The sequence below is a fragment of the Gambusia affinis genome, linkage group LG22 (genome assembly GCF_019740435.1).
Source record: "Gambusia affinis linkage group LG22, SWU_Gaff_1.0, whole genome shotgun sequence".
Taxonomy (NCBI): domain Eukaryota; kingdom Metazoa; phylum Chordata; class Actinopteri; order Cyprinodontiformes; family Poeciliidae; genus Gambusia; species Gambusia affinis.
The window spans coordinates 13003352-13029319 of record NC_057889.1 but is presented as its reverse complement, the minus strand read 5'-3'; the positions used below and the strand labels follow the sequence as shown (position 1 = coordinate 13029319).

Below are 25968 nucleotides of genomic sequence, written 5' to 3'. Positions count from 1 at the left end.
ATCCAGAAGTGGAAACATAATTTCGCCATAAAGCACCCTTGACCCGGTGCTCCTTTACAAGTTTTTCAGTCAAGAAATTAATCCCACTAGTTGTCAGTGGGATTCATTTCTTGACTAAAAAAGAAAAAAAACAAAACTTTTTTCCTTCATTAAAGTCTATTAAAAAGCATATCGAACTGTGACTTTTGTGTACCATTAACCCCCTATGTTCCAATATGACAGGCATAAAAAGTGCACTTTAAACGTTGTGTGTATTTTCCGATTCCTTTGTTCGACTTATGTGCTTTACATTTGGACAACATCTTTTAGAACAAAAAGGTGTTCCACGTAAAAATAAAAGACATTTTGAAAGTTGAGGGGTACTTAGAGAGGAGTATCTGGAAAGAAGAGCAACAAAAGTGAATGAGCCTGGACTTGGGGGAAAGGATTATACATGAGTGCAGAGAAAGACAGGGGAGAGTCTTCCTTTCCAAGTGGATAAATAATAAATGCGATGAGCTTATGGCCACAGTCTAATGCAACAGATCAGGGGTCATTGTCGTGATAGCCAAGCCTCGGCTGTGTTACCACGTGTTTTGGCAGCTTTTATCTATCCCCCGCGGCTCTTTGAGAAAACTTTATTTATGCTCTGTTTTTAACTTGGAAGCCTGGTGAGGGAAGCAAAACACTTTGTCATCTCGGTGGGATCACAGATGATTCAGTCACCCAAAAAGAAGAAGAAAGCAGAGGGGAGGCTGCACAATAAAATAAACAAGTAAAGACAGGATGTGGAGAGAGAGACAGACAAGAGGAAAAATGAGGAGAAAATAGCCGGAGGATGGTTGAAGTTATAGGAGTGGGCAGCACAGTGCCAGATCGGGTTGGAGAAAGATGAAGAAATCTCAGATGAAGGAAGAGGGGATAAGGATGTTTTTTTTTGTTCATAATCTTTTCTGGCAAGTTCTTTATCCTTTATTGCACCAGGTAAAGCTCTCTTTTTATGAGTCTGTCTAAGCTCTATCCGCACTTGTAAATAGCTTAAATTGGTCTCATAAACAAAGCCCTGCACTGATTTCATAGAACCAACGATTGCATGAATAATACACATTGGCTTGTAAAATGATTCATATCTCTAGAACTTCCTCACAGCCTGTCATGTTGCAGCTACAACCTTCAATGTATTATATTGGCAATTTTATTGATATATCACGAAACACGTAATTGTGAGGTAAAGATAAAAATAAGCTTGGTTTTATCCCTTTTTGTTATTTTACTACAAAAAAATCTATTTGTAGGCCATGTATTGGTAGCACCTTAATGGCAATGCATGCAGCTCTTCCCCAGTCTCAAGTCTTTGGCAGCCACTCATTGGCTTCCTTTCAGCTCCATCCGTCTTCCCATCAAATCAAGAGCACCATCTTCCACGTTTGCTGTGTCCCATACATGACGTTTGGCAAACTTTAAATGAAACTTCTTGTGGCTTTCTTTTAATATTGCCTTTCTTCTCACCACTCTTCCACAAATGCTAGATTTGTAGAGGGCACAAAGGATTCTTGCAACTAATGCCCTTTTTCCACCCGCTCTACTTCAATAGCCCGGGTCGGCTCGGCTCTATTTTGGAGTGACCCTGTTGTCCCCAGCCCGACTCGGTTCTGTAGCAGGGTGACGCCTCCTGGCGGTTGGGAGTGGGGAGGTATAGCTCCAGATCTCTCCTCTAGTTACTGTTGTCCTGTTGGCTGCTCCTTTCATTAACGCTCTCCATACCGGTTTAAGTAGACTATGTCTATTTAAACTCGCAAACTTCAGTGTTCTTCACAGAAGAGCTTAAATTAAATTACACACAGTGTGATTTAGTAATTAGGTGATTTCTGAAGGCATTTGGTTGCTTGCTTAAATTATGAAAACCATCATTTCATTCCCTTCCACTTGTAACTATCTGATACATTGTGTGGATTTTTAACAACAAATACCTACCAAAACACCAAGATTTTCTGGTTGTAATGCAATAAAATGTAGCAAAATTTAATGAATTTATACTACATTATATGTAGTATAATAATACCATTATACTACATATAATGGTATTATTTTGAGAGTCCAAGCTGTAATGCTGTGTGTTAGCAGCAAGTCACATATTTTTACATTTTCAAAGTCTTCCTTGATTATTCATCCAACACATATGAGGATTTATTATTTGAGAAAAGCTGCCATTCTGCCACAAATGGATTTAATATTGAAACATATTGCTTAAAAGGAAGCCGATAAATCAAATTCATACAATTTTTATTCACACAGGCTTTTTATGTTGAGCTGCTCTCTGTTTTACAAACTTTCTTGTTCATTCTTGCACTCTGTGTTGTTGCTTTCTTACCACTCCCCTTCTGTGTTCTGTCATCCAAGCTCTTCCCATCTTTTCTTTCTTTCTTGAGGCATGCACCATTATGTATACTCTTGTGTCGTGTTATACAAGGCAGATCCTCCCCAGACAACAGTGAGAGCAAAAAGAAATATAACGAATCGAGGGAGGGAATAGGAAGCTGTATTTGTTTGTCATTGCACTTATCCTGTCATGTCGTACCCTGCTTACATTGGAGTGTCTCTGTGTTTGTTTTTCCCCACAGGTGCACGTGTCTTTATCTTTGTACATATGCTTTTTCTGCATGTTTTATGTGTTTCACTTTCAAATCGTAATAAACCTTTTGCTTCCCTCTTGCCCTCGGGGTATTGCCATTTTTGGTGTTTGTTTTTCTTTGCGTTCATTTTTGTCTAAAAACTGAAGTCTCTCATCCCCGTCTCTTCCTTCCAGCTTCGCTAATTTTCACCCTCTCCCTCTCTTTGTGAAGAGTGTGACCTCTGCAACTTTATTCTGCCCGTCGCTGGGGACATTAGCCAGCGCAGGTCAATGAATATTGATGAGCTCACTCAGAGCCCACTCAGTAAAGGCCAGACGCAGAGATGTCTACGTCCTCCGGCTTCACTGCCGCTCCCAGTCCGATACACTGACAAGTGCGTTCTCTCCTCTCTCCCTTCCCTTTAGTTCCTCTGCCACTCAGGTCAAGGACTGGCATAATTGCCAAGTTGCTGAGAAAATTATCAGGCAGTTTTGTTGACGGGGGCAAAGGTTCACTTCTGTTTCACTACAGGCTTATAAGAATTCAGAAAGAAGAGTGCATCTTTGACTTGAGTTTGATTTTAACAGCACTGCTTTTGTTATGAGATGCTTTGATGTGATGGGTGTAAATAGAGATAAATGAGCCTAAATAGAGATAAATGATTTCCTGGTTCAACCTTGTTCCTGCCATGCGAATAGAAGATCTGAGATAAACCTCTGTTATATCTGCTATAAATGATGGTTTATATTCAGTTAAAATACAAGGTTTTTGCTATTTGCAGCTTTTTCTCACTAGTATTTTAGAATATTTATTCATGCAACATCTATGTATGAATTAATTTTTTTTTAAAGAAAGTGCTTTGAATTGACATTTGTTGTGAATTGCCGCTATATAAATAAACTGAATTGAACATCTTTCTGCGCTGTTGCACACCAAAGGACCTAAGCTTTCTTGATAAATACAGTCTCCCCAGTCACTTCTTGTGGACTGCATCACTGTTCTGTCTCCAGCCCAGTCAGCTGTCCTGGACAACTGACCCAAGAGTGCAATAAATATTGGTGTATATGTGTCAGTGAAGCTTAAGAGGGAGGGAGGACTATTTCAGAAATGTACCTAGGTTCCTGAAAAGCTTCCTGCAGTGAAAACGCACCATATTTCTATAATTTATATTAGACTGCAATAAACAGGTACTGAAGTATTTTTCTTATTAATGTTTGGGTCAGGGAAGATGACCAGAAAGAACATATGGCGTGTGATGTTTTTTTTGTTTGTTTGGGTTTTTTTTCTTTTTCCTGCTGGTCTTTCAGTCTTTATGGGAAAATGTCTGCACTGAAAATTGCTGTGGAATGCATCTACTGCTTCCTGACCTTCTTCTGAAGTTGGCTCCCCCTCATAAATTTACATAATAGTTTTAAATATTTTATTAGGTCTTTCTAAACTCTGTTTAGGCTTCTGAGATGTGCTTTAGGTGCGCAGGTAATAAAATACAGACAGAAGTCGCAGCTTGATGAATGGCAGAAAATATGTGGAAGTTGCAAAAGGTAAAATGCCTGATCTTATTGATGTAGAAATGTTTGCATACAGTGCTTACTTGTGACTGTGTCAGATTTTTTGTTCCACATATGGCACTAGATATTTTATTTTATTAATTGTGATGGATATAGATTGTCAGAATCAGTGAAGTTTCCAGTAAAGGAGTGCTTCCAAACATTAAGCTTTTGGAAGCTTAATGTTGTTTTGCAATTTGGTCCAGACTGATTCAGTCCTTGGCAGTTGTTGTAACCATCATAGGTTAATTTAAAGGAAAACACTCCAAATTTAGTACAGTCAGAAAAGGCTTTCAGCCACTTTAGACAGCATCCATGTAAGAAGAACAGACTTATTTTTCTGCTTTAGTAGATGACCTTAAAACACCTCATGAGGGATGGAGGAAAAGCTAGAGAAACTGTCAGACAAAGATTTGTATCACTATAAGATTCTCACTGTAGAATGTACCTTAATACTAACTCATGGCTTTACAATAAGACATATAGCATTATCCCATTGCTTTGTTTAGTGCTGCTGAATTGATTTGATTACTACATGGCATGTTGTAGTCTTTGTTTCATTACTCTATGCTTCATAAAACCAGAGAGGACCAAAGGCATTCTAACACTTAGTTTGGAATCTCGGTCTTCTAATTATTGGAACGATACGTTGAAACATTTATGATTATTGAAATCATAACTTGTTAGGTTTTTGGTTTGCCATCTCTTTGATGGCCTCTCTTTAAAGTGCACTTTGTGGCCTAGACTCTTTCATATAATAGTGCAAAGACCAAAATGCCTTTTAGTTATTTGTATGTTGGAACCCATGTCTTTTTTTTTTCTTTCATTTGTTTGTTTTGGGTTTTTTTTCGCATTCTTTTGTTTGGGTTTAAGGCTTAAATTAATAAATTTTGTGTTCTGACATTTATCAATATCTATTAGAAAAGCCACAGTTCCCCTGGCAGGACAGATACTAACAATGAAAAGAAAGAGAAAACTGAGCAAACACCAAATTGGGAAGAGTTTAATTAACCAGTCTTAAAAGTTTAAACATGTCAATCAAAAATTTACACTATGCGTCAACTTTAACGTTAAGCTTTTACTTTTAGCATATTTTAATGAGCTTATGGCCTGCAAATTTGGCACCGATTAAGGGAATACAAATTCCTGTCTCTCAGCCAATTTCCAGCTACTTTAGCTTTGTCTCTTCTGAATGTAATGGCAAACCATCAGTGACAGCAGGATTTAAAAGTAAATAAATAGATTATTTACAAAGAACTGTCCCCATAGATCATAAATATGTTCCTTACATCTGTTTAAGCTTTCAAAGCAGGTTCTTACTCATGATGCTTACCCATCCAGACACAGACTATTGTTGGTATTCATTCCCCTAGTGTGTGTCAAGAATTATCTACAGTTTTACCTTCATGTGTCACATGTACATGAAAGCTGTTCAAATTTAAAAGTGCTTAGCTGAGCTCATTGAAGTTTCAGTATTCCTCCTGAGAGAGCCTACTTTTCAAGAAAACACTGAGATTTGGGCAAATTATTTCTCTGCATTTTATTAAAGTTCTCGCATTCACTTGATTCTTTCAAAGTCTGTGTAAAACTGTTTACCTACATCAATTATCCTCAATATGCCTTGGTAGTTGTGTGCATTTCCTCTAAATAAACTAATAATCTCCTTACATGTTAAAGGAGTTGAAGCAAGTGTATTAATCTTTAATCCATTAGACTTCAAGCAATTCGATAATAATGAAAATGTTGTTTCCTATGGCCTTGTTAAATGTAATTAAATGAATATGAAATATCAGGCTAGATGTGTTTGTGTGAGATCTCACCTTCTATCTGTATGCCCATCTATCTCACACCTACCCATAGTGACACTAAAATTACTTTATAAAACATGTAATTCTTGTGTAACTCTTCCTCCACATCTGTATGAGCACATTTACTGTGTCTTTGTATGTAATAATAAACAACAAACTAGGTCAATTGATTTTTTTTCCCACATGCACAAAGAGATTGTGTTAAAGGTCTGTGCCCTTGCTTTTGAGAATTAACCATTCTTACAGTAATCATATTTAACGCTCCAGCTTTTGTGTCTAGTTTCTTTTTTATAGCATTGTGTTGTTCTAGAAAAAGATGCCAAAGATCAATGAAGTGGCTACTGGAAACTGTTTTTCAATATTTTTTATTTTACTTCACCAATTTTCTGTGCGCTTAAGGCATTTTTCTGCCCACCTTTGGCTCTCCTTGTTCCTTTTCATTCTTCTGCTGAAAGCAAGGTTAACTTTAGTCATAGTGCAAAAGCATGAAGTAGTAGATTTAATTTACAAGCGCCGTTTTCAGGGTCAGCACAGTAAATATTATGTGTTTCATCCTTTTCGTTCAACTTTCCTTTCATGTCTGTCTCCATGCTTTGTTTGTTAACCTTCAGTTTAGCTGAAGTTTGTTAGTTTAAAATGTAATGTTGTGTTTCCCTGTCTGAGCAAGCATGTTTTTTTTTTTTTTATATGTGTTTGGTATCACAATATTTTAGCAATATTATATCTGAATGAACCGGAGAATTTTTTGAGAAATGAGAACAAATTGTTTAAACTATTTGGAGAGCACTATTCAAAGAAAATATATGAGTACAACCGATTCATCTTAAGACATAATCTTAAAAGGTTATGGAATCAAATATTGTTGCTTTTCCAAAATTCAACAAAGTTTTTGGAAGCACCAAATATCAAGATCTGGTTACACATGTAGACTAAGTTATAATTTTTGTTTCAACTGGCAAATCAAGGTGCCGTTTTATTGAAGGCATGAAAGAACATTATAAAAAATATAACCAACAGTGGCTTTTATATTATTTTTGGAATATAAGAAGTTGGATCCAGACACTATTCTCAAGTGTAGAATAATGAAAAGCAAGCCATACCATCATAATACTTTTGCTGCAGGCAATCATGACAATAGAAATTTATTTTATGGCAACTGGTGGCTGAGGAAGTAGCCAGGATGGACAGAAATATGAAGGTGGAAAATTATACATTAATCTTGAACATCAATATTTTTCTGAGCTCAGACTGAAGCAACAATTAAATTTTTCAGAAACTGACCCGAGTTGGTAAAAAATTGCAAACTGAATACCAAAATGTGGCAAGCTTGTTGGTCCTTTTAAAGACTTGGACATTTCATTGCTGCCTAAAAATTATAACAATATGTAAAACAAAACAACATTGGTCATTGCATAGATTTGACTGTGGAATGAAAATGAATAGATAATATAATGACTAGAATACATGTATGTGGTGGTTTGGTGTACAAATAAACTGAATGATTAAAAATACACCTGTGGGAAGATCTAATTTCCACTTCAACTTCATGTGTAATTATAATAATATCAGCTGCCAGTTCCTGCCCCACATCCCTTGTTCTTTTTGCCCTGCTGCACTATATTCATTGTGCATCGCAAAAAAACTGTTGAATTTAATCACCAGGCACAGGTAATTGCAGTCCTCACTTATTAAGAGAATATAAGCCTCATTTCTATGCGGTAAATGGGAGTGAATCAATTACCAGTCGACAGTAGGTCAGATCTGTTGTGTGTGTGTGAACTTTTATAAGAATGTTGTATTCATCTTTGTCCATGCAAAATAATTTAGCCATTAATAGTTTAATGTATCTGTAGTTGCAACAAAAACTACTGTTGCAAAGAATTTATAACTTAATGTTCTAGAAAGTAATCCTAATGTTATCCATGTTCTTAAACTTTCAAAGAGAAGGAATAAGCATGGCTGTAAAAGTTATAAAATGCTTCTGCGATAAAAGGAGGTGTTCATAAAGCAGAAAGGCGCTAACACTGATTAACATACTCTGGTTTGCAGATGACATTCACTGATGGATTTGATAGCCTTAGATTAGGGCTTTTCGCAGGTAATTAAAATTCTGTTTCTGTTTCTCATTTGACCTCCATTTTTGAAGGGTCTCAAATTTAAGCTCTGCTCGTTTATTCCCCTGCCCAACTTTATGAGGGAAATTACTCCAACACAAGATATGGATCTGTTGAGCAGCAACTTAGTTTTGCAAAGATTTCTTACTAGTAAAAAGAGAAATAAATATGGAAGCATAAATCATTTATAATAACCCCCCCCCAAAAAACAGTTTTCTCTCCAGATATAAAACTACTGCACGATTCACAAAGCAATGTGCAATAAATACATTAAGAAGCGAACCTGACCATCAAGTAAAGCAAAATGGGAGCAAAATTGCATAGTCAGAAACACATTCAGAAGTGGTCCAAGATAAAGTTTTAACTCTATTATCATTATTATGATGCTTGTCCTTATTGGTGAATACCACATTTTGGTTTACAGAAGCATAGTTCAAAAACCCCGAGAACAACTTCTGATTCAAAAGTTAATAACATAGCATTTCTAAGTCAGCGTTTGTTTCTAGAGTTGTGTAGCCCCAGTTGGCAACTTGGTCGAGTAGCTTTGTCATATTCGTTTTTATCCGTTTAAAACCATTCTTCTCCATCTCTCCAGTTAAAACTTTACTTTTTGGGGAATTTTTCCTTCTCATTTTGGATTGTGGGCAGCTGATTTTTGAATCCTGTTTTTGCTTTTGGACTGTGGTTATGGTGCATAACCATAGCAACGAGACAGTTTTATTTTTCTTTTAACAACCTGGAGCAGCACATCAACATCTCAAAAGCTCAAACACCTGTACCTGTATTATTGAATCATATGTGTAAAATCCTAAATCTGTAACCTGGTTTTGCCCTCTGGGTGTTTTTCCTCTCCTCACTTTCCACTTTTTTACCTCCAGGTCCAGGTAGAGGATGTGGAGGATGAAGACAAACGGTATGCCCTTTTCCAGGAGATGTTGGATGGAGCGCAGAAGTGGGAGGACTTTCAGTTGCTCATGCTTCTCCTGCAAGCATGGCCACCCATGATGAAAGATGAAGTGTAAGTTTTCTTTTGTAGCATCTGCAGCTTTCCTCAATGGCATCAACAAATAAGACCAATGCTAAATGCATTATTGTGTGCCCAGATGATAAAAGTGAATGTTTGGTTTTCAGAAACCATTACAACATCCAACATTGTAACTTTGGTGAGAATAATGGCCATGACTTCAAAAACATTGGAAGATGAAGTAACATTATTCCTTTGTTTTAGTGGCACTGCTCAAGGGGTTTTAAACTGTGACTTATTAAAGTTAATCTGTAAATGTGGCCAAAAATACTACCCAAAACAATAGAGGAAGCCAACCTGATCTGATAAATCTCATTTTCCAGTGAATGTAAGATGTTTATCTGGGGAGGATGCACTTGGGGATGAAGACCATCTGGCAGAGGCAGCATGTTCTCTGGCTGGGATTTTGATATAACACTTTATCACATTGGGGCATTTCTGGGCACAGCTTCACACTGCCACAAAATGTTTGAATAAAGTTTCAGCCAGAAGAGTTTCTTTTCAGGTCAGGCAAATAAAAGAGGGTAGTGTATTTCTCATACAGGTTAAAATATTTCATTTTTCATTTCAGGATGTTTAGAAAAGGTTTTATATGCACTGTTATAGTTCTTCTTACCTACAGCTTGCTATATTCATCCATAGAGGGACTTACTTTGACTTTTAAATTGTAGACATTTTTGTGTTTCCAGGCCATTTTCCCAACTGTGCTTTTTAAAAGTTTAAAAACTATTTACAATAAGCTGAGTGATAGATGAGAACTGACATTTTGAGTTGTGATTGACATGCATTCTTATAGAGCTGTACAGGCGCTATGGGTGACTGCAGCACAGAAAAAAAAAAGAACTGTTGTCTACTAGTGGCAATATTTTGACAAATATTAGGTAACACAGCCGTGTCTTTAATTTTGCAATAAAAACTGAAAAATGTTTACAGTAATTGTTTATACTTTGATGTCACTCAGAAAAAAGGCTCAATGTATGGGAAGGATCATTTTTCCAGGGAAACAAACCTTCATCAGATTTTTAGTTTTTCTTATCGTTTCCCCAATAGATTTAGACAACTGCATGTGTCTTTTTCAGAAATGGCACCAAGTCTTTGTGAAATTTGAAGAAGTAAGGCAAAATAGTTTTTAGGTAAGATGCATATTTAGAGTACATAAGCCATCAGGTGTTTTAGTATTTTACTCGATTCAGTTTAAAGATTATAAAAGAAAGGCACACGTTGACATTTTTAATGGGCTGCTTTCACACAATTCGTTTTCCTTTCACTGAGAGTCGGTTCTGTAATTTGTGTCTTTAATTATTCACAGACACATTGGGAACATCTGAGCCTTAGCAAAAGTTGGCTCTAATATTGATAAATCCCTGATGATGAGATTACTTCTCTCCTGCTCTGTTGTTCTTGGTAAACAGCGGGGTGTGTTCCAACGAACACAGGGACAACGCATAGTTAAGACGTCAATATGGAGTGTCGCTCAAAAGGCTTCAATCTGCAGCTTAAGTTAGATATTTCCACATGTTGTGTTATTTGCATCTACCTGAAGATCAAAATATGAACCTGTCAGCAGTCACTGTGGGGTTTAATATCTGTAGAGTTATTAGACTCTCACTTGAGCTGAGATTTCTGAAAATCTGCCAACATTTCATTCAGCCTATTCTGACATTCAGAGAAACTTTGCTGAGTAAGTTCAACTTGCTGTTATCTTCAATCATTGTTGTAGATGCCTGAAAGAACAGTATATACACCTCAGTTTTCTTTTCAGTAGCTTCTTATGCCTTGTGTACTTTTTTATTATTTGAACACATCAGCGACACAGAAAACAACAAATTGGATTGTCTTCTCTTGGTAACTATTTACACACTAAAAAGTGATGTCAGTGTAGCCTGACAGTGTGTGTTCAAAGATTTGAAAAAGGTGGGATTTGACTGATTAACAGTCAAAGCCAGTGGTTTGATATCTGGTTCATTGTGACATGTGTGGAAGCTTTTGTTTTTTGAGGGGGTTTTTACATTCAGACATTTAACATTTACATTACACTGCGCTGCAGGGATGAATCTGTACAGGTCTTAATAACTTTTTATGATCAGCCGTCAGTTTTCAGCACAGCAAGTCCTGTCTCTAATACACTCCAGTTGATAAAGGCGGCAGAAGGTCCTGTGGATGGGGCCATAAGGTTTGACAGTGGAGGCCCATATACGCTGTAATTCCTTCACCAGAGCTGCAGGTGAACCCCCTGATTTCCTGAAAGGGTAGTAGGTCACTTAAAAAGCTCATACTGTGGAAATAGCCCATTAGATGGAGAATCAATTCCTCCTAGCACTCAGGAATGGAGACAAATTGTTCTGCCCGACTCCAGCTTCTGTGCTGAGCTTTTTACAAAAGAAGTTGGAGAGATAGGATTAGCTTTAGACAACACAGCTGCACTCTGCCTTTGACTGGAAGTCCTCTGACTTTTAGCGCGTCATAACCGTCAGACTGCTGAGGCTGTCATGATTGCTTCTTCTAACCTCAGTTTTGTCGCTGCCCTGTCAGATGTAAATAAAACATCAAGCTGATTGTGTGTTTAAGAATTCATTTAAAAACCAGAGATGCTTTCACACAGAATGAAACATGGTGTGTGTGTGGTTAGAGTCAGGATTTTGTTCAGTGCGACTACAGAAGACTGTTGTTTGGATGCTGAATTAAGAGAGGAGCTTATCGTTTGGTTTGTCCACATTCTTTGAGTCATGATTCAAAACATGGATTGAGGCTGGCTGTGACTCACATTGCGCCTTGTGACAGATTTGGCAAGAGCACAGACACTCGCAGTGTCATGCTGCAGCATCCTTCTCCTGTCTGTTATTTTAAAGCTCAGAGTGTTGTGTGGCAGCACCATGAGTGGATTCTGTTTGTTCCCATGGCCGCAGCATCTCAGGGCATGAAACTCAAGTTCTTGGATGGAGAGATGTCTTTTTTTTTTTTTTTTTTACACTAAATGATGCTCTCAAAAGCCCTACTTGTCTTTGTCATCATAGCCCACACTTGTTTATGCATGGTTGTACTCTATGCTTTTTAAGGAAAAAAATTAAGCAGACAGATCTGATAATGGATTTTAACCCTTGAAGAATTTAATTTTCCATCAAACACTGATAAAGCACTTCATTAAACAATAAAGTTGGTGCAACAATTTGCTAACCATTTATATTGGTAGATTTTAATAAATATCTTTGAGTAGAAATAAGCAAAGTTTATTTATTTAAAGACATAGCAGGATTACTTCTACTGCAAACCTGCAATTTCAATAGGTCATTCAAAGATTTTTAAGGAAAGACAATGATACTTGGGGACATAAAATTTGTTAAACAATTCTGAAGGTTAGTCATCACATAAAGATAAACAATTCATATCAAATGCGTAATAAAAAATAAATAATGCTTTACTTTATCTTGATTTAAAGGAGCCAAAAGTTGCTACTTATATCTGTTTTTCAAGGAGTTGTTCCCAGTCCTGAGCATGATAACTAAAGGATATTTCCTTTCATTCAGTTGTGATCCTGAGACCAGAGAGTATTTCAAGTCTCTAAGTGGTTTTAATATCTGGCCAACAAGTCTGAAATCTGTAAAGGACTCCCTATCTCATTTCAGATTTTTTGTCTTTTGCTCTCTGTTCAATAAATAATGCACCGCTTGTCATGCTAATCACCTCCAAAATCTTCAGCTGTGCCAACATTCCCAAACCACTGAAGGTGTCTGTACAGTTTTGACTAGGTAACGTTTTGTTTCCCATATATCACATAAATATTTAAAAGCCTCAGAGCCTCTTAATTTTTTTTCTTTGTAATTCTCTTTCTGTGGCTTGAATTAGATGCAACAAGACTTTTGTTTTGCATCATCCAACTACACTCACCAACATTTCATTCACTCAGCAAAATTAGGTTTATGTGACTTTCATCTAACATCATGTCATCAGAATTTAAATACCTGTCTCCGAAAATTGACTACTGCTATTATATGTTTTTTTTCCCCCCCTCTGACTGAAGCTTGTGTATCCTGTATCTGTTGGCCTTGGTGGGAGCTAATCTGTTACTCTGGAGGCATTATTGAAGGTCGTAAAAAGCTCATAAGAGCATGTCAACATACTGATCCCTGTCAGTGCTGGCAGCTGTCCTCTGGTGTGTAAACACACAGGAGAAGGATGATGCTGAGTGTAGGTGTTTAATATTAACCGCAGGGAGTGGGGGGTTTAGTCAAGCATTGTCTTCATAATATCATGGCCAGAATTCATTTGTTTATTTACAAACCTCCTGATCATTCTAGCTGCTTTTATGCCTGTCTTTTATTTTTATGCTGCTTTTATTCATTTTTTTTTTCATTAAGTATAATGTATGCCATATGGTGCTCAAACTGTAGTCATCTGTTTTAATCCGGTCTTTGTCTAGCAGGATTATCATCTGATGTCATAGCACTACAAAGAAAAGAATGAATAGTGTTGCAGTTCACTGGTTTGAGGTAGTGAGATATTGGTTTAGCTTTACAACACAATATGTGATAGCCCTAAGGTTAGAAACACAATAACATCAAGCAGCAGCTTTACAGAAAATGCAGCAAAATGAAAAGCCATCAACATACTTTTTCACAAAACTCATTATTTCATAGAGGGCAATCAAAACCAAAAACACTGGATCACTGCTGGTGATTGTACATACAGTATGAGCTGAAGTAATAAGTGCTTACGATATTTAGGTTTTGTCAGTCCACAAAGAGACACTAATTTTAGATTTTAAAAATGTAATTAACAAAAAATCTTAAAATTGTGTTTATTCATTTTCAATTGTTAAAATAGATGTCCTCTACTTATTATTATTATTTTTTATTATTATTCAAAAGTGGTATACTCAAATCTGTTTTGTTTTTCCTTGTCCTTTTCTAAGAAGAAAACTCAAAACCTATTTTCTCCTGTAATGGGCTTTTTGAAAATGTTTTTTTTTTTTCTTTTCTAGTTATGTCCTGTTAGGACTGGAATTTTAACTGCTATTTGAACTGCAGTGAAATATGCTTTTCATTTATACACCTGCCTTTTTAATCAAGCTTTTAAATTATCGGAATATTGTTTATAGAAAACACAAACTTGTGGGTATAATACTGCACACAATACATTCATGTGCTTCTTTTTCTCTGCAGAGCCCAGTCAGAGCGTAACCCTTGGGTGATGCTGACCTCAGCTCTGCTGACCCGCTGCCAGGCCTCAGAGGGCACATTAGACTTAGGTCAGGAGTTGGTCTCCATGGTGAGGTCTCTTTACAAGACCAAACACAAGCTCCCTGTACAGGTAACTGGCAAAAATGGTGCAGTAGTTTTTTTGGGAGTTTTTGTTTATGGTTTCTATTTTCCTATAGTTGCTCAAACTGACAGTAGCAGCAGATAATGTTGAAGGAAATTGCATAACAATGTCATATGAATTCCTGCAGCAAAGTAATATGGAAATGCACTGTAGTGTCATGTACACCCGTGTTGAGACCTCTGCTTTTATAAGACCTAATCAAAGAAGTAATCAATCTTTTTTTGCATTAATTTTGCAATCGTAAGTTTCTTTGTATTTTACTAGGATTCTGTATGTCATATGAACATAATGTAGTGCATAATTAGAAACTGGAAGGAATAGTACACTTCCAGCTAAGCTGCAGATTTCTGTCGCTCCTCCAGACTTATACAATTTCAGTTTACAATTATGCACATCTTTTGATCTGGTCTTTCACATAAAATCCTATTAAAACAGATTAAAATTTGTGGTTGTAACATGAATAACTGTGTAAATGTTCAAGGACTGTACAATAACATAAAATATATCATTTTCAACTCTCCAAGATAAATCATTACATAATGTTTTTCTTTTTCTCTTTTGTCCTGTAAAATTATAAATCCAGGACCTGATCTCTTGAAATGCTTGTCACCCCTGCAACATAGTGAAGCATAATGAATGTGGCTTCAGCACATTTTCAATGTCCTTTTTTATCTCAGGGTTACCTTAAGCTTGTTTAAATTCAGGCAAACTATGCTGCAATACCTGCATTTTAGCCCATATCTTAATGCAGGGGCCTAAAGCTATTAGACGTACAATGTTTTAGCATCAGCTCTGTGATTTTGCAAAGCATATATTCACCAGAAGCCCTTGACATCCGACATTCCCTAATGCTATTCATACCCTGCTGAGCACTATGCAAGTATCAAGCCAATCATTCAGCCGGTCATTCTGTATGTCTAAGGCCAGCTGACTGTGATATTAGTTTAGCGCTAATGCTATTCAGTGTGAATAGGCTAGTGTCAGCCTGGCTGTCTGATATTACTGTGGGAAGGAGGGGTGGGAGGTGCAGATGGAGGCCTTTTACTCTGTTCTGAACAGCTTTAATTTGAATCTGCTGAAATGAAACTGCCGAAGCATGAGGGAGTCAGATTGCATTGTGTTATCCATACATTACAGGATGGAACTGCAACAGGAGCCAGTGTCTGCAGCGCACATCTGTTTGTGTGTAAACCTTTATCACTGTACAGTATAAGCTCACTGATTAACCTTCACTGTTTCTCCTCTTTTCTTTCCCATCGTTTGTCCTCTTTTTCTCACTTTTATGCTGTTGTTTTACCAAACTCATCTCGCTCATCACCCTCTCTTTCTGTCCATTCATTCGTCCTCTTTCTGTCCTGCATCAGTGTATCCGACAAATAGCACACCTGCTGCTCCAAAACCAGCCGAGCCTCCAGCAGTCCGCACTGAAACTGATGGCTGAGAGTGGTGATGAGCAGCTGCTGCAGCTGACTCTGGATCAGATCAACAGCATGAGTGCAGTAAGTGCCACTGTAAAAATAAATAAACAAATCTGTAGCATCCCATGTTCAAGTTCAGACTGAGCTGGCTGCACTGCATAGAGAGTAGTCTTGAATGCATTTTTGATAAGTATTCAATTAATTATGCACTTTGAAAATGGCACTCTTTTACAGCTTCACTAAACCCAAGATGGTGTTTCAGATTATTTGGTTCCCTCAACCATCTGTCAGAGCCCAGATGTTTTTGGTTTGTAGCCTTGTAAAAAATGCAGAAAAAATTCATGTGCTGTGTTAAAACGGAGACTGAAACTGACAAAAAAAAATCCCAATTTTATTACATAATACCTAAAATGAATTTGTCAGTTATCCCGTTAGTTACTCAATTACTGTAGTTTTTTGTACAATAATATATTCTTTTGAAAAATAATTTAAAGGTTCTCTACAGTTAGATATGAGAATTATATTATGAGCTTAATATAATTTTGGTTTATGCTTGACCGATTCTTTTTTGAAAACATTTTTCACACCTTGATGAAAAAAGTTGGTTGGCCCACACATAGTCATTCTGCAATGATTTGGTCAATTTAATCCACATATTGGGTGCTATTATAAAATCCTGACTAATTATAGCCTCTTGGGAAGCATTTGTCAGATTTGTTTAATTTAGTGTTGCACCAAAAAAAAAAACAGAAAGAAAACTACCAGGAAAAGTCATTGATCATTATCTTCACCTTCCTTCTGCGCACTAAAAACACTAAAGTTGTCTTTTTCAATCTCAGAACTGAATAGCCTCACACACACTTCCTCTATCTCTGAGACAATTTTGCTTTTGAGCTTCTGCTGTCCTCTTCATCAGCATTTCCAAACCAGTTGGTAAAAGTCATATATCAGTCGCATCGCAGTGCCAAAAGCATGTGTAAAGGTATTATAGTCCAGAAATTATGGAATAGATACTGAGAGGTCCACTTTGAAAGCACAGTCAATATAATTCCAAGATGTATGCTGTTTTTCTTTATTTGAAGGCTGAGCCTTTTGAACAGTCTTCATACACCACCGTTGTGCATGAGCAAAATAAAATATTGATTATTTCTTACAGAAATAAAGTTGTAAGGTTCCAGATGGGCAGATTTTTGCAGCTGGATCAATATTTGGGCTTCACCCTGTCAACAGTGGCCTCACATCCAGTTCAGTTTCACTTCTTACAAGCACACAACTCTGACTAAGAAGCAGACAGTAGAAACAATTTCAGATCTCATCCTGAGGAGTCCCAAAAAAAAAAAAAGCCTCTTTAAAGCATCCTCGGGATACATTCCAATTCTTAACAGTCTAAACATTTATATAAAGGAGTTTTCCTCCATTTGCCTATGTTTTACATTTTGAGAATCCATGCTCAGATAACGATGCAATCTTTTAAGAACGTGTCGGCTCCTCTCTACAGTTCCTCCAATCAGATAAGCAGTTGTCATAAAGAAGGCCTCTTAGACTCTGTGGACCCTCGCTTTATTCCTACATCAGATAAGAGAAAGCCTTAAAATTAACTGACTAAGCCTGTATTAAATGAAAAGATCAAGCTCCTATTTCATTAGACCTGCTTTTACCCCACAGTGACATAAGACAAGAACTGAGGGACCTATAGCGGAGGGAGTAGTGAGAGAAACAATACGAGTTCAGAAAAAAATCTGGGAGTGAGAATAAGGACTGGCGACGGAAGGGAGGTGTTGAGATATGTGTAATAAATTGTTAAGCTTAAGTCACACTTATTACCACTCATTGTTCTTGCAGAGTCATTTTATGGCTATTGGTTTTCGTTAGCCAATAGCAGCACTAAGAAAGAGCCTGATTATCATTTACACAGTGGTGTTTGTTTCTGACTTGCGGCACGCTGTATTATGAAAAAGTGTGTGCGCCTACATATTTTTGTTTATGCTATTATGTCATACTTAAATGTTTCAAATCATTAAACTCATTTTTATATGTGACAAACATCACCTGAGTTAATTGAAAAAGCAGTTTTTAAATGCCAGTTTTGGTTACAATGGAGGAAAAAAAAAACGGTATCCAAAACTAACTGGATGTATTTGAATTACCTCCTTCCAGAAAACCACAGTGAGATCCGTTATCATGGTGAGATAATGGAACAATGGTGAGCCTCCAAGAGTTCACCAAGAACTCATCCTGAGGTCATAAAAAGATTGCTGTAATTTGCCTCCACATAAGGCTGTGGTTCAAAATTCAGCAATTCAGTCTGGACAAAATATCATCGGTTGAAGAAATTCAATGCTTGTCTTCCATTTTCCAAAATAAAACATATTGGCACCCTATTAAAATATTCTCTGAACTAATGAGACAAAAGTTAACCATTTGATTCCTCATACATTGTAAGACAGACAAAACCTTTCAGAAAAACATTATTATCCTGCCCCTTCGGCATAATTGTGATAAAATGATTTTCTGGGGCAGCTTTGGGACACCTTTGCTGCCTTAGGACATGATTTATTTGTATGATGGAAACATCACCTCGAGCGGAGAAGCACCAGCCAGTTTACCTCTGAATGCCTAAAAATAATCACAAAAACTAGACTCGTGTTGTGTAGTAGAAGTCTAGTTCTGCCTATGAATAGCTTTAAGTAATTGCTTAGGGAAATTATTAATAAAACTATTCATTTGGATCAAAGTTTCTAGTTAAGTGAAAATGTCTAATTTCTAGTTGTTGCAAATGCTGATGGCGTAGGTTTAACAGGCAGTTACTTTTTCAGGTTGGTTTGATGAGCTTTCTTCCTTTTTTATTAAATGAAGTATTCAGTTAAAAACCGCATTATATTTCAATACAGGTTATCTTGTGACATAAAAGCAAAATCAGAATCAATCTGTAAGGAATTGCAGATTTTGTCTACCGTCATTGCACGTGTTTATTCCAGTGTTTTCTATACATGGTAGAAAAAATATTTCTCAATGTTTCTTTGTAAATAAAGATTTTAAAAAGTATCATAAATGAAGGGTAAGAGCAAATCTGAATGTATCAGGCAGATTTATTTACCTAGTTTGGTGCCAGGTAGCTCATTGCCCAAAATGTAATTACACAGGTTTTCCTGGCAGAAACAGAGTGTAGGAAACAGTAGATTCTCCATTTGGATAAATGTGCGTATGGCAAAAGAAGTAGCTCGATAAAAATATGCCAAGTTTGATTATTCTGAATTTGCTGAAGAAAATGTTAGAAAGGTGGAACTCAAGGTGATAAAGCCATGGCTGCAGAACCAAATATTTTTTTTGGCACCTAGACTGACCCTGAGTTTAGGATATACTGACTTACCGCAGGTTTTGATTCAAATTTAATTCAAAATTCAAAAATGCTTTTATTCCCAAAGGAAATTCAGTGTTGCTGTAACTCATATCATTCAAGGTTCATTAAAGAGTTGTTGTAGATGCTGATTACTGTGGAGAAGAAGGATCTTCTGTTGCAGTCTGTCTTAGTGAATTTGAAGAACCCTCCAACTGAGGTCACGCTGCTTTCCTTAGCAACAATGTAACTGAAGACCTCACATCCCTTGTTGGCAACAGCTGAGGGTGGAATAAAAACGGTTTCCAAAATAATACTGGTGGAAAGTCTTGGTAAACAATATGAATGGAAACTTACTACCAAGACATCAATGACTGGACTGCAGAGAAGACACTTCACAGTAACATGTCCTGGATGATAACATCTGTTGCTCACAAGCAATGCTAATCAAGTTCTTTCCTTTTCCTGCTACTTTTTAAATTTCTTTTTGCTCATGTAGTCAGAAAGCCTGACAGAAAGATGTTAGAATATAGAATATAATCCCTTACTCTAACATCTAGAGTAGGGGATATGATCCCCTAAGTAGGGCACTCCTGGTCCTCGAGGGCCGGTGTCCTGCAACTCTTAGATGTCTCCCTGGTCCAACACACCTGAATCCAACAGCTGAATCACCTCCCAAGTGCAGTCAGGTTCTCCAGAGTCCTGCAAATGACCTCATTATTTGACTCAGGGGTGCTGAAGTAGAGATACATCTACTTCAACACAGGCACTCGAGGCTGGCCCTCGAGGACAAGAAGTGCCCACCCCTGCCCTAGAGTATAGGAGATATACTCTAGATATACTCTAGGGCGTCATGCATTTTACTACATTTTTTAGCATTATTTAGCTATCAAAAACATTTGTGAGATAAATGATGTGATGATGATAAAAATCTGTTTGTGATTTACTTTTTATTTTCTATTTTTATCTGACTTGCTTACTTGCCATTTTTCCATTTTTATTTTGCTGTAATTCAAGCTCACAGGGGAGGACACTTCTCTGGGGTGTTTTATCAGATCTACAAATAGCCTTAGCTTGTCAACGGCCACTGTGCAGCAGCCATTAGCAGATCAGTATCTCAGGATCAGACGTGATTGATTTTTGACTCAGTCTGGTCAGTTAGAAATGTAGCAAGAGGCTCTACCACAGATGCTTACCTGTTAATTGACCATTTTTACCTTTCGGTTAGTTCAAGGGTTTCATTAAGGATTGCTCTTTTGCTAAATTTGTTTCACTTTATTATAGCATTCAGAATCACAACATGAAAGGTTTCCTAAATGTCAGTCATAATTTATTAAGACATTAACAAGTCTGAAGTTGTGTCTGGCTGCAGTGCACAATGGATTTATCAGCATAGCACTTGTTCCTAACTGCATGAAAACCACATGCAGCTAGGAGTGACTGGCAGCCTTTATCTTCAAGCACATTTTTTCCTGCCTCTGTTCAGTGTCTGATGTCAGCAGTTACAATTTTCCTCACCATTAATTTGTTGAATACTGATATGTTCCCCAGATTGTGATTAAATAACATTTTTATGAAGATTATTTTTTAATTATAATGGCATTTCAGAAAAGTGGCTTGGCATGTGTGTAAATTTAGCTTTGGGTTTACATTACGTTTGATGGTGCTGTGTAATGGCTAAATAGCTTTGCTGTACCATGTAAGGGGACAACACAGTAGCTGCTCAAGAAATTAGGAAGGGAAGAGACGACTGGGATTATGACATGATGTTTTCTAAAGGGAGACAAAGAGGTAGTAGAGCAAGTAATGAGAATTGGAGTGGATTCTTAATGCAGAAAAATGCAGTGTTCTCCTTTATTTCTCTTGTTTGGCAGCAAAAGCTTTCACAGCTTTCAGAACAGTGTGGCATAGTGTCTTGTTTTCTGCTCTCCTTCCCCTGCTCATTTTAGAGATGATTTATAGCTGTGGAGGAGAAAAGTAGAACTCCTGAAGAGGAAGCAAGTCTAGCCTAATGGGAAACTAATCTAAAGGTTTGATGAGAGTCATCCTGCTAGTGTGAAGGAGTTCCAACATTATATAACACTTTGACGAATGTTCTATTTCCAGTTCCATTCTTCGTCTACCATTACATTTATATCTGTTTTCGTTTGGCATTGCTTAAGGTGGTCATTTTTGTATTGTAGTAATGGAGTTTACAATAAAAGTAACAAATTCCCCAGCCTTACATTCTAAAAATACCAACAGTCTATCACACAAAAATAAAATCAAATAAAACAAAACCAAACCTGCCTTAAAAGGTCATTCTTATTCCACTTTACCCTGGTAAACTTAGCTAGTCTGATAAACAGTAGAAGACTGAATCATCTAGTTAATAGTAAAAATACTGTTTAGTTCAAACTTTAGCGTTCTGGTTAGATAGGTTGCGAAATTTGTTTGCGAATTTAGATTTTTTTTTTTTTTTACCCCCCTCCAGGGGGTCTTTTTTGGGCTCTAGTGTCCCTTGTATGACAGTAGGCTGACAGGAAAGGGGGCCGGAGAGGGGGGAAGACATGCGGCAAATGTCGTCGGGTCCGGGAATCGAACCCGCGACGGCCGCGTCGAGGACTCAGGGCCTCCAAGTGTGGGTCGCGCTACCCCCTACGCCACCACAGCACACCCACAAATTTAGATCTTTTGATCAGATTTTGAGTTACTGTCTCTGAGCATCACATTGTTTTTTTGTTTTCTTTTTCCTTACAAATATATTTTCAATTCAATAACTTCTTCTGTTGGAGGACCACTTAATGCATTTAACAAACACTCACGGACCACCTAACTTGAAATTGCCCCGCAATAATAACAGTATGTAATATATAATATACAAATGAAAATTCTAGTCTCTTACAAGAGTAATTTGTTCCATTACTCTTGTAACAATTAATTTGTGTTACAAGAGTAATGTGGACTTTTAATTATTCTCTTGATCTTTTTTTAAGCTGCTAATATTTATTTTCTGGGTATACATTCCAGTTGAATATTTTAACAGTGCCTCTGCAGTGAACGCATTTAGGATGAAGAGTGAGGCTGCCAGTGAAACCTCACACAGCCATGATGACTAAGGCTGCTAGAGTTCAACAATTTCCTCAAATTCAATAGAGAAACTCGGCAGCATGAAGATAAACACATCATTTAATCTATTGCAACAAGAATGCTCCCTGGGCCTACTTATGTTTCCATCACTGACTGGCCTGTTGTGACTTAGGGAACGGTCAATTCACAGCTTAATTGCCTCTTCTCCTCCCTTGTCTGCTCCCGTTTTGCTTTTCTCACTTGCTTTTTAATGTGCACCTCATGTCAGACTTTGTTGTCAAGCTAACAAAAAGGTCTGTCCAAAGAACTAGAAAGTCTATTCTCCTCCTGCTTACTGAAGTAAAGACCACAGACTTGTGCATGCATGTGTTTGACTGAGTGATTATGTGTCTAATTGCTTGTTTAAATGAGCTTATTTACAGCTTTGGTCCCATATTGGACCTATTAAGCTAGTTCTGTTTGCTTAAGACTCAACGGGTGGATCCCTGAATGTGTATGCTTGTGTTTGTTCAGCTGCGTCACAACCTGCTCGTTTTTATTTTTTGGGGGGGCTGTGCAACCTCTTCTTCTGTCACTTTTAATCACGTTTTGCTGTAAGCAAGATGGTGTTTGGTGTTTGTGTGCGTGTGCGCGCTTCAATTTGATGTAGCGCTAAAGCCCAGGGACAGGCAGAGTGAAGGGAAGGGAAGCAGAGCGTGAGGAGGGACAGAAAAGGATGAGAGGAGGAGAAAAGGAGATGGTTATGTGTTGTCTGGCATTCCAAAGGAGCTTTATGATTTAAATGATAAAAGAAGGCTTGGACATGCATAATGTATTAAGCATTGTACGTGTTCGGTACTCCCAATTAAGCTCTCAGCTGGATTTAGCTCAAGGAGGTAGAGAGCCAACCAAGAGGTATACAGGAAATGAGTGTCGCACTGAGCGTGAATTGAAAACAGGCATGCAAAATACTGACCAGGCAATTCAGGTCCTATTTAGAGACTACTGAAAATAAACAGGAGACAACCTTGGCTGTCTGATGAGAAGCGGTGGCTGAAAACAAGAGCGATTGGGAGGGGGATTGGTCGCCTTATAGCTGTAGTTTGATGTGTCAGTTGTCTTGTCACACTGATTGTTTGTTCACTCAAAGTGAACACCGTCTGTGAGTAAAAGAAAATTCACAGGAGATAGAAAATGCTTCTTGTTTTTCAACTCTTTGAAGAAACACGCTGCGTGCTGTTGGAGGCCTTTGAGGAGATTTGGAAGGTCTTACGACCTGCCAAGCACACCTGTGCACCAAACATGTGCAGCTCAGGGAAGGTTCTCAAGGTTGTTGACACCTGACAAGGAAAGAAGGGCATGATGGATGTATTCCCTTCTCAATTAGATTTAGTCTCTATTGATTTGTTCATCAAGCGCAGAGTTGAAAAACTTCTGTGGAAAAACAGGAAGAGACCAGAAAACCCTCTTCAGATATGTAGCTCCAGTTTCAAGTTAAAGAGTGATGCAAGAGTCATCCTTTAGATATCACAGCTCAACAGGATGATTAATTCCAACATTCTTGCTGCTAAGGACTCTGTGAATATTGTACGACTGAATATCATTTTCTGACATTATGAAAGTGGCTTGTTGGTACTTAATTTCAAGTCACCAAGGATTGGGGTTAAAATAGTTCTTTATAAAATGTAAAACTCCATTAGGAAGCTACTTACCAAGTGAATCTCTCATTCCTTTTACATAAACCAGAATTACTTCTTGGTATGGAAAACTCTGAAAAAGTATGGAATTTGATTTCAGGTCTTAAGTTTGAAAAATTATATATATACTGTATGTTTGTGTAAACATTTCTTATTCCACACAACATTCTCTATCCCATTTACTAAATGTCACACAATTTCTATTTTTTCCTCCCTACCTTTTGCCGTCCTTTTATTCTTTGTGTCTTATTCTCGTCTCCTTTCCCTCCTTGTCGTATGGACTAAGGCTTCAGGAAATTGTCTGTACAAGTATACAGACATTGCAGGAAAAAAATTACAATAATTTGTGTCTTGCAGTATGTTCTATAACTGTTTGTTGTCGAGCTTGTAATGATGGCAAATTGCTATTCTTCAAGTTTAACAGGAAAGATGAACAGCTATTTTAAATGAAATATTGAAGACACTGCTAACTAGACAAGATAATAACGGTAGCAAGAAATATTTATAAAAAGAACCTATTTTTTCACATTATTTGCTTGGACTAATTGTAATGTTTCAGTTAAAGAGGCCTCAGGAAAACACAAATTGGTGTTTGCAGTGCCAGATACCCATAGTAGTCTGCTTTCCCCCTACATAACAAAGAAAATGTGTTTGCTTATTTTCTGTGAGAAGAAGCTCATCACAGGAAAGAGTCGAGGAGTAAAAGCACATACATCTGAAGCCATTAATATTAAACCAACTAAATGTCTGGCTGTAGAGCAAACCGAAATTTAGACTTGTAGAAATTTTTTAACATAACACTTCAAATTTTTTAGAAGTATCCTAATTTATCCTTTCAATTAAATTTTTTTTATTTAATTAAATTTTTAAACTTAAAGATTGAAAATGAACCGCACTTCGCCTTACACATTAATGTAACTCTCTTTAAAAAAAGGGAAAACTTAATTTGAATCTAAATAATTTATTTTCTCCATTTTTGTGACATGTGGATTTAAATGTGTAACAGATTATGCGTCAATGCGCACAAAATGCATGTTAATTTGGCCACTTTTCCAAAGAAAAACAAACAAAACAAAAAAAAACAGATTTGGATCAGCAAATGAACTCCAACCAGTCAAGTTTGAGGAATCTTAAGTTGGACAAGATGTAGAAAATCACAGGTGTACATGAAATATCTGTGCAAAGCTGTGCATAACAGTGGAGATGGCTTTGGGACTGCTGGAGGACATCGCCAACGGAAGGACTCAAAGGAAGCGCATGTTCAGAGATCAGACTGATTTGCTGCCACACGATGACGAGTTGCTTATTAGCCTCTTCTGATAACCCAGGGAAATAATCCTGGAGCTTTGTGTGGAACTGCCCACAGCGTTACACTGTAGAAAATTGAAAGGAGCTGTGTGTTACCGATTCTGGTTCAATTTCTCATTATACTCGGAGTCTTTGCAAACGAGCGTTTCAGCGGGAATTGGCTGACAAGTCAGGAATGTCAGTCCTCCCTCAGCCATGGGTGCCATGCCAGCTATTTGGGACGGCCTCATCTCTATGTTGTTCAGATACATAAGTTTCCCTACACTGCTGCTGAATAGGCAGAAATTAAATTGCGGTTTGCAGCAAGGGGCCAAGTTCCTTGATTGAAGCTGTTGACTCCACTGATGTTGCTATAAGGTGAATTAATGCATCTTCTGAAAAGAAACCAAGTTACTTCTGTTAATCTACAACTTCTATATGATGGTCAAATGTATCTAACAAATGGTTTTCCTGCTTCAACATATGATTCCTTCTTACTGAGAAACAATTGATTTCCCCCACTCACTCCGAAGAACTCTCATCAGTTTTTAAATCCTGGCTGAAAACCTATCTGTTCAAACAAGCATTTTCACTTTTATTGATCAACACTTCCCATCAACTCTAGGTTTTCTCTGTCATTTTAAATGATTAAAGATGCTCCACATGCCTGCTGCTGCTGCTGTTATATTTTTTTCATAGAGTTCTTAGAAATATAATTTGACTAAAATTGGTGTAGACGGGTCAAAGCTTAGTAGAAACCAAAGATCAGAAATCTGCC

At 37.3% G+C, this 25968-nt stretch overlaps 1 protein-coding gene across 1 annotated transcript in view; it reads left to right on the top strand.

The window, feature by feature from the left end:
• nbas (NBAS subunit of NRZ tethering complex) overlaps positions 1-25968 on the top strand; it is a 158583-nt gene that overhangs the window by 125889 nt on the left and 6726 nt on the right. Inside the window, exons 50-52 of the mRNA XM_044105892.1 lie at positions 8939-9078; positions 14244-14391; positions 15768-15902. Coding sequence (XP_043961827.1) covers positions 8939-9078; positions 14244-14391; positions 15768-15902 — 423 coding nt within the window. The remainder of the gene's footprint in view (positions 1-8938; positions 9079-14243; positions 14392-15767; positions 15903-25968) is intronic.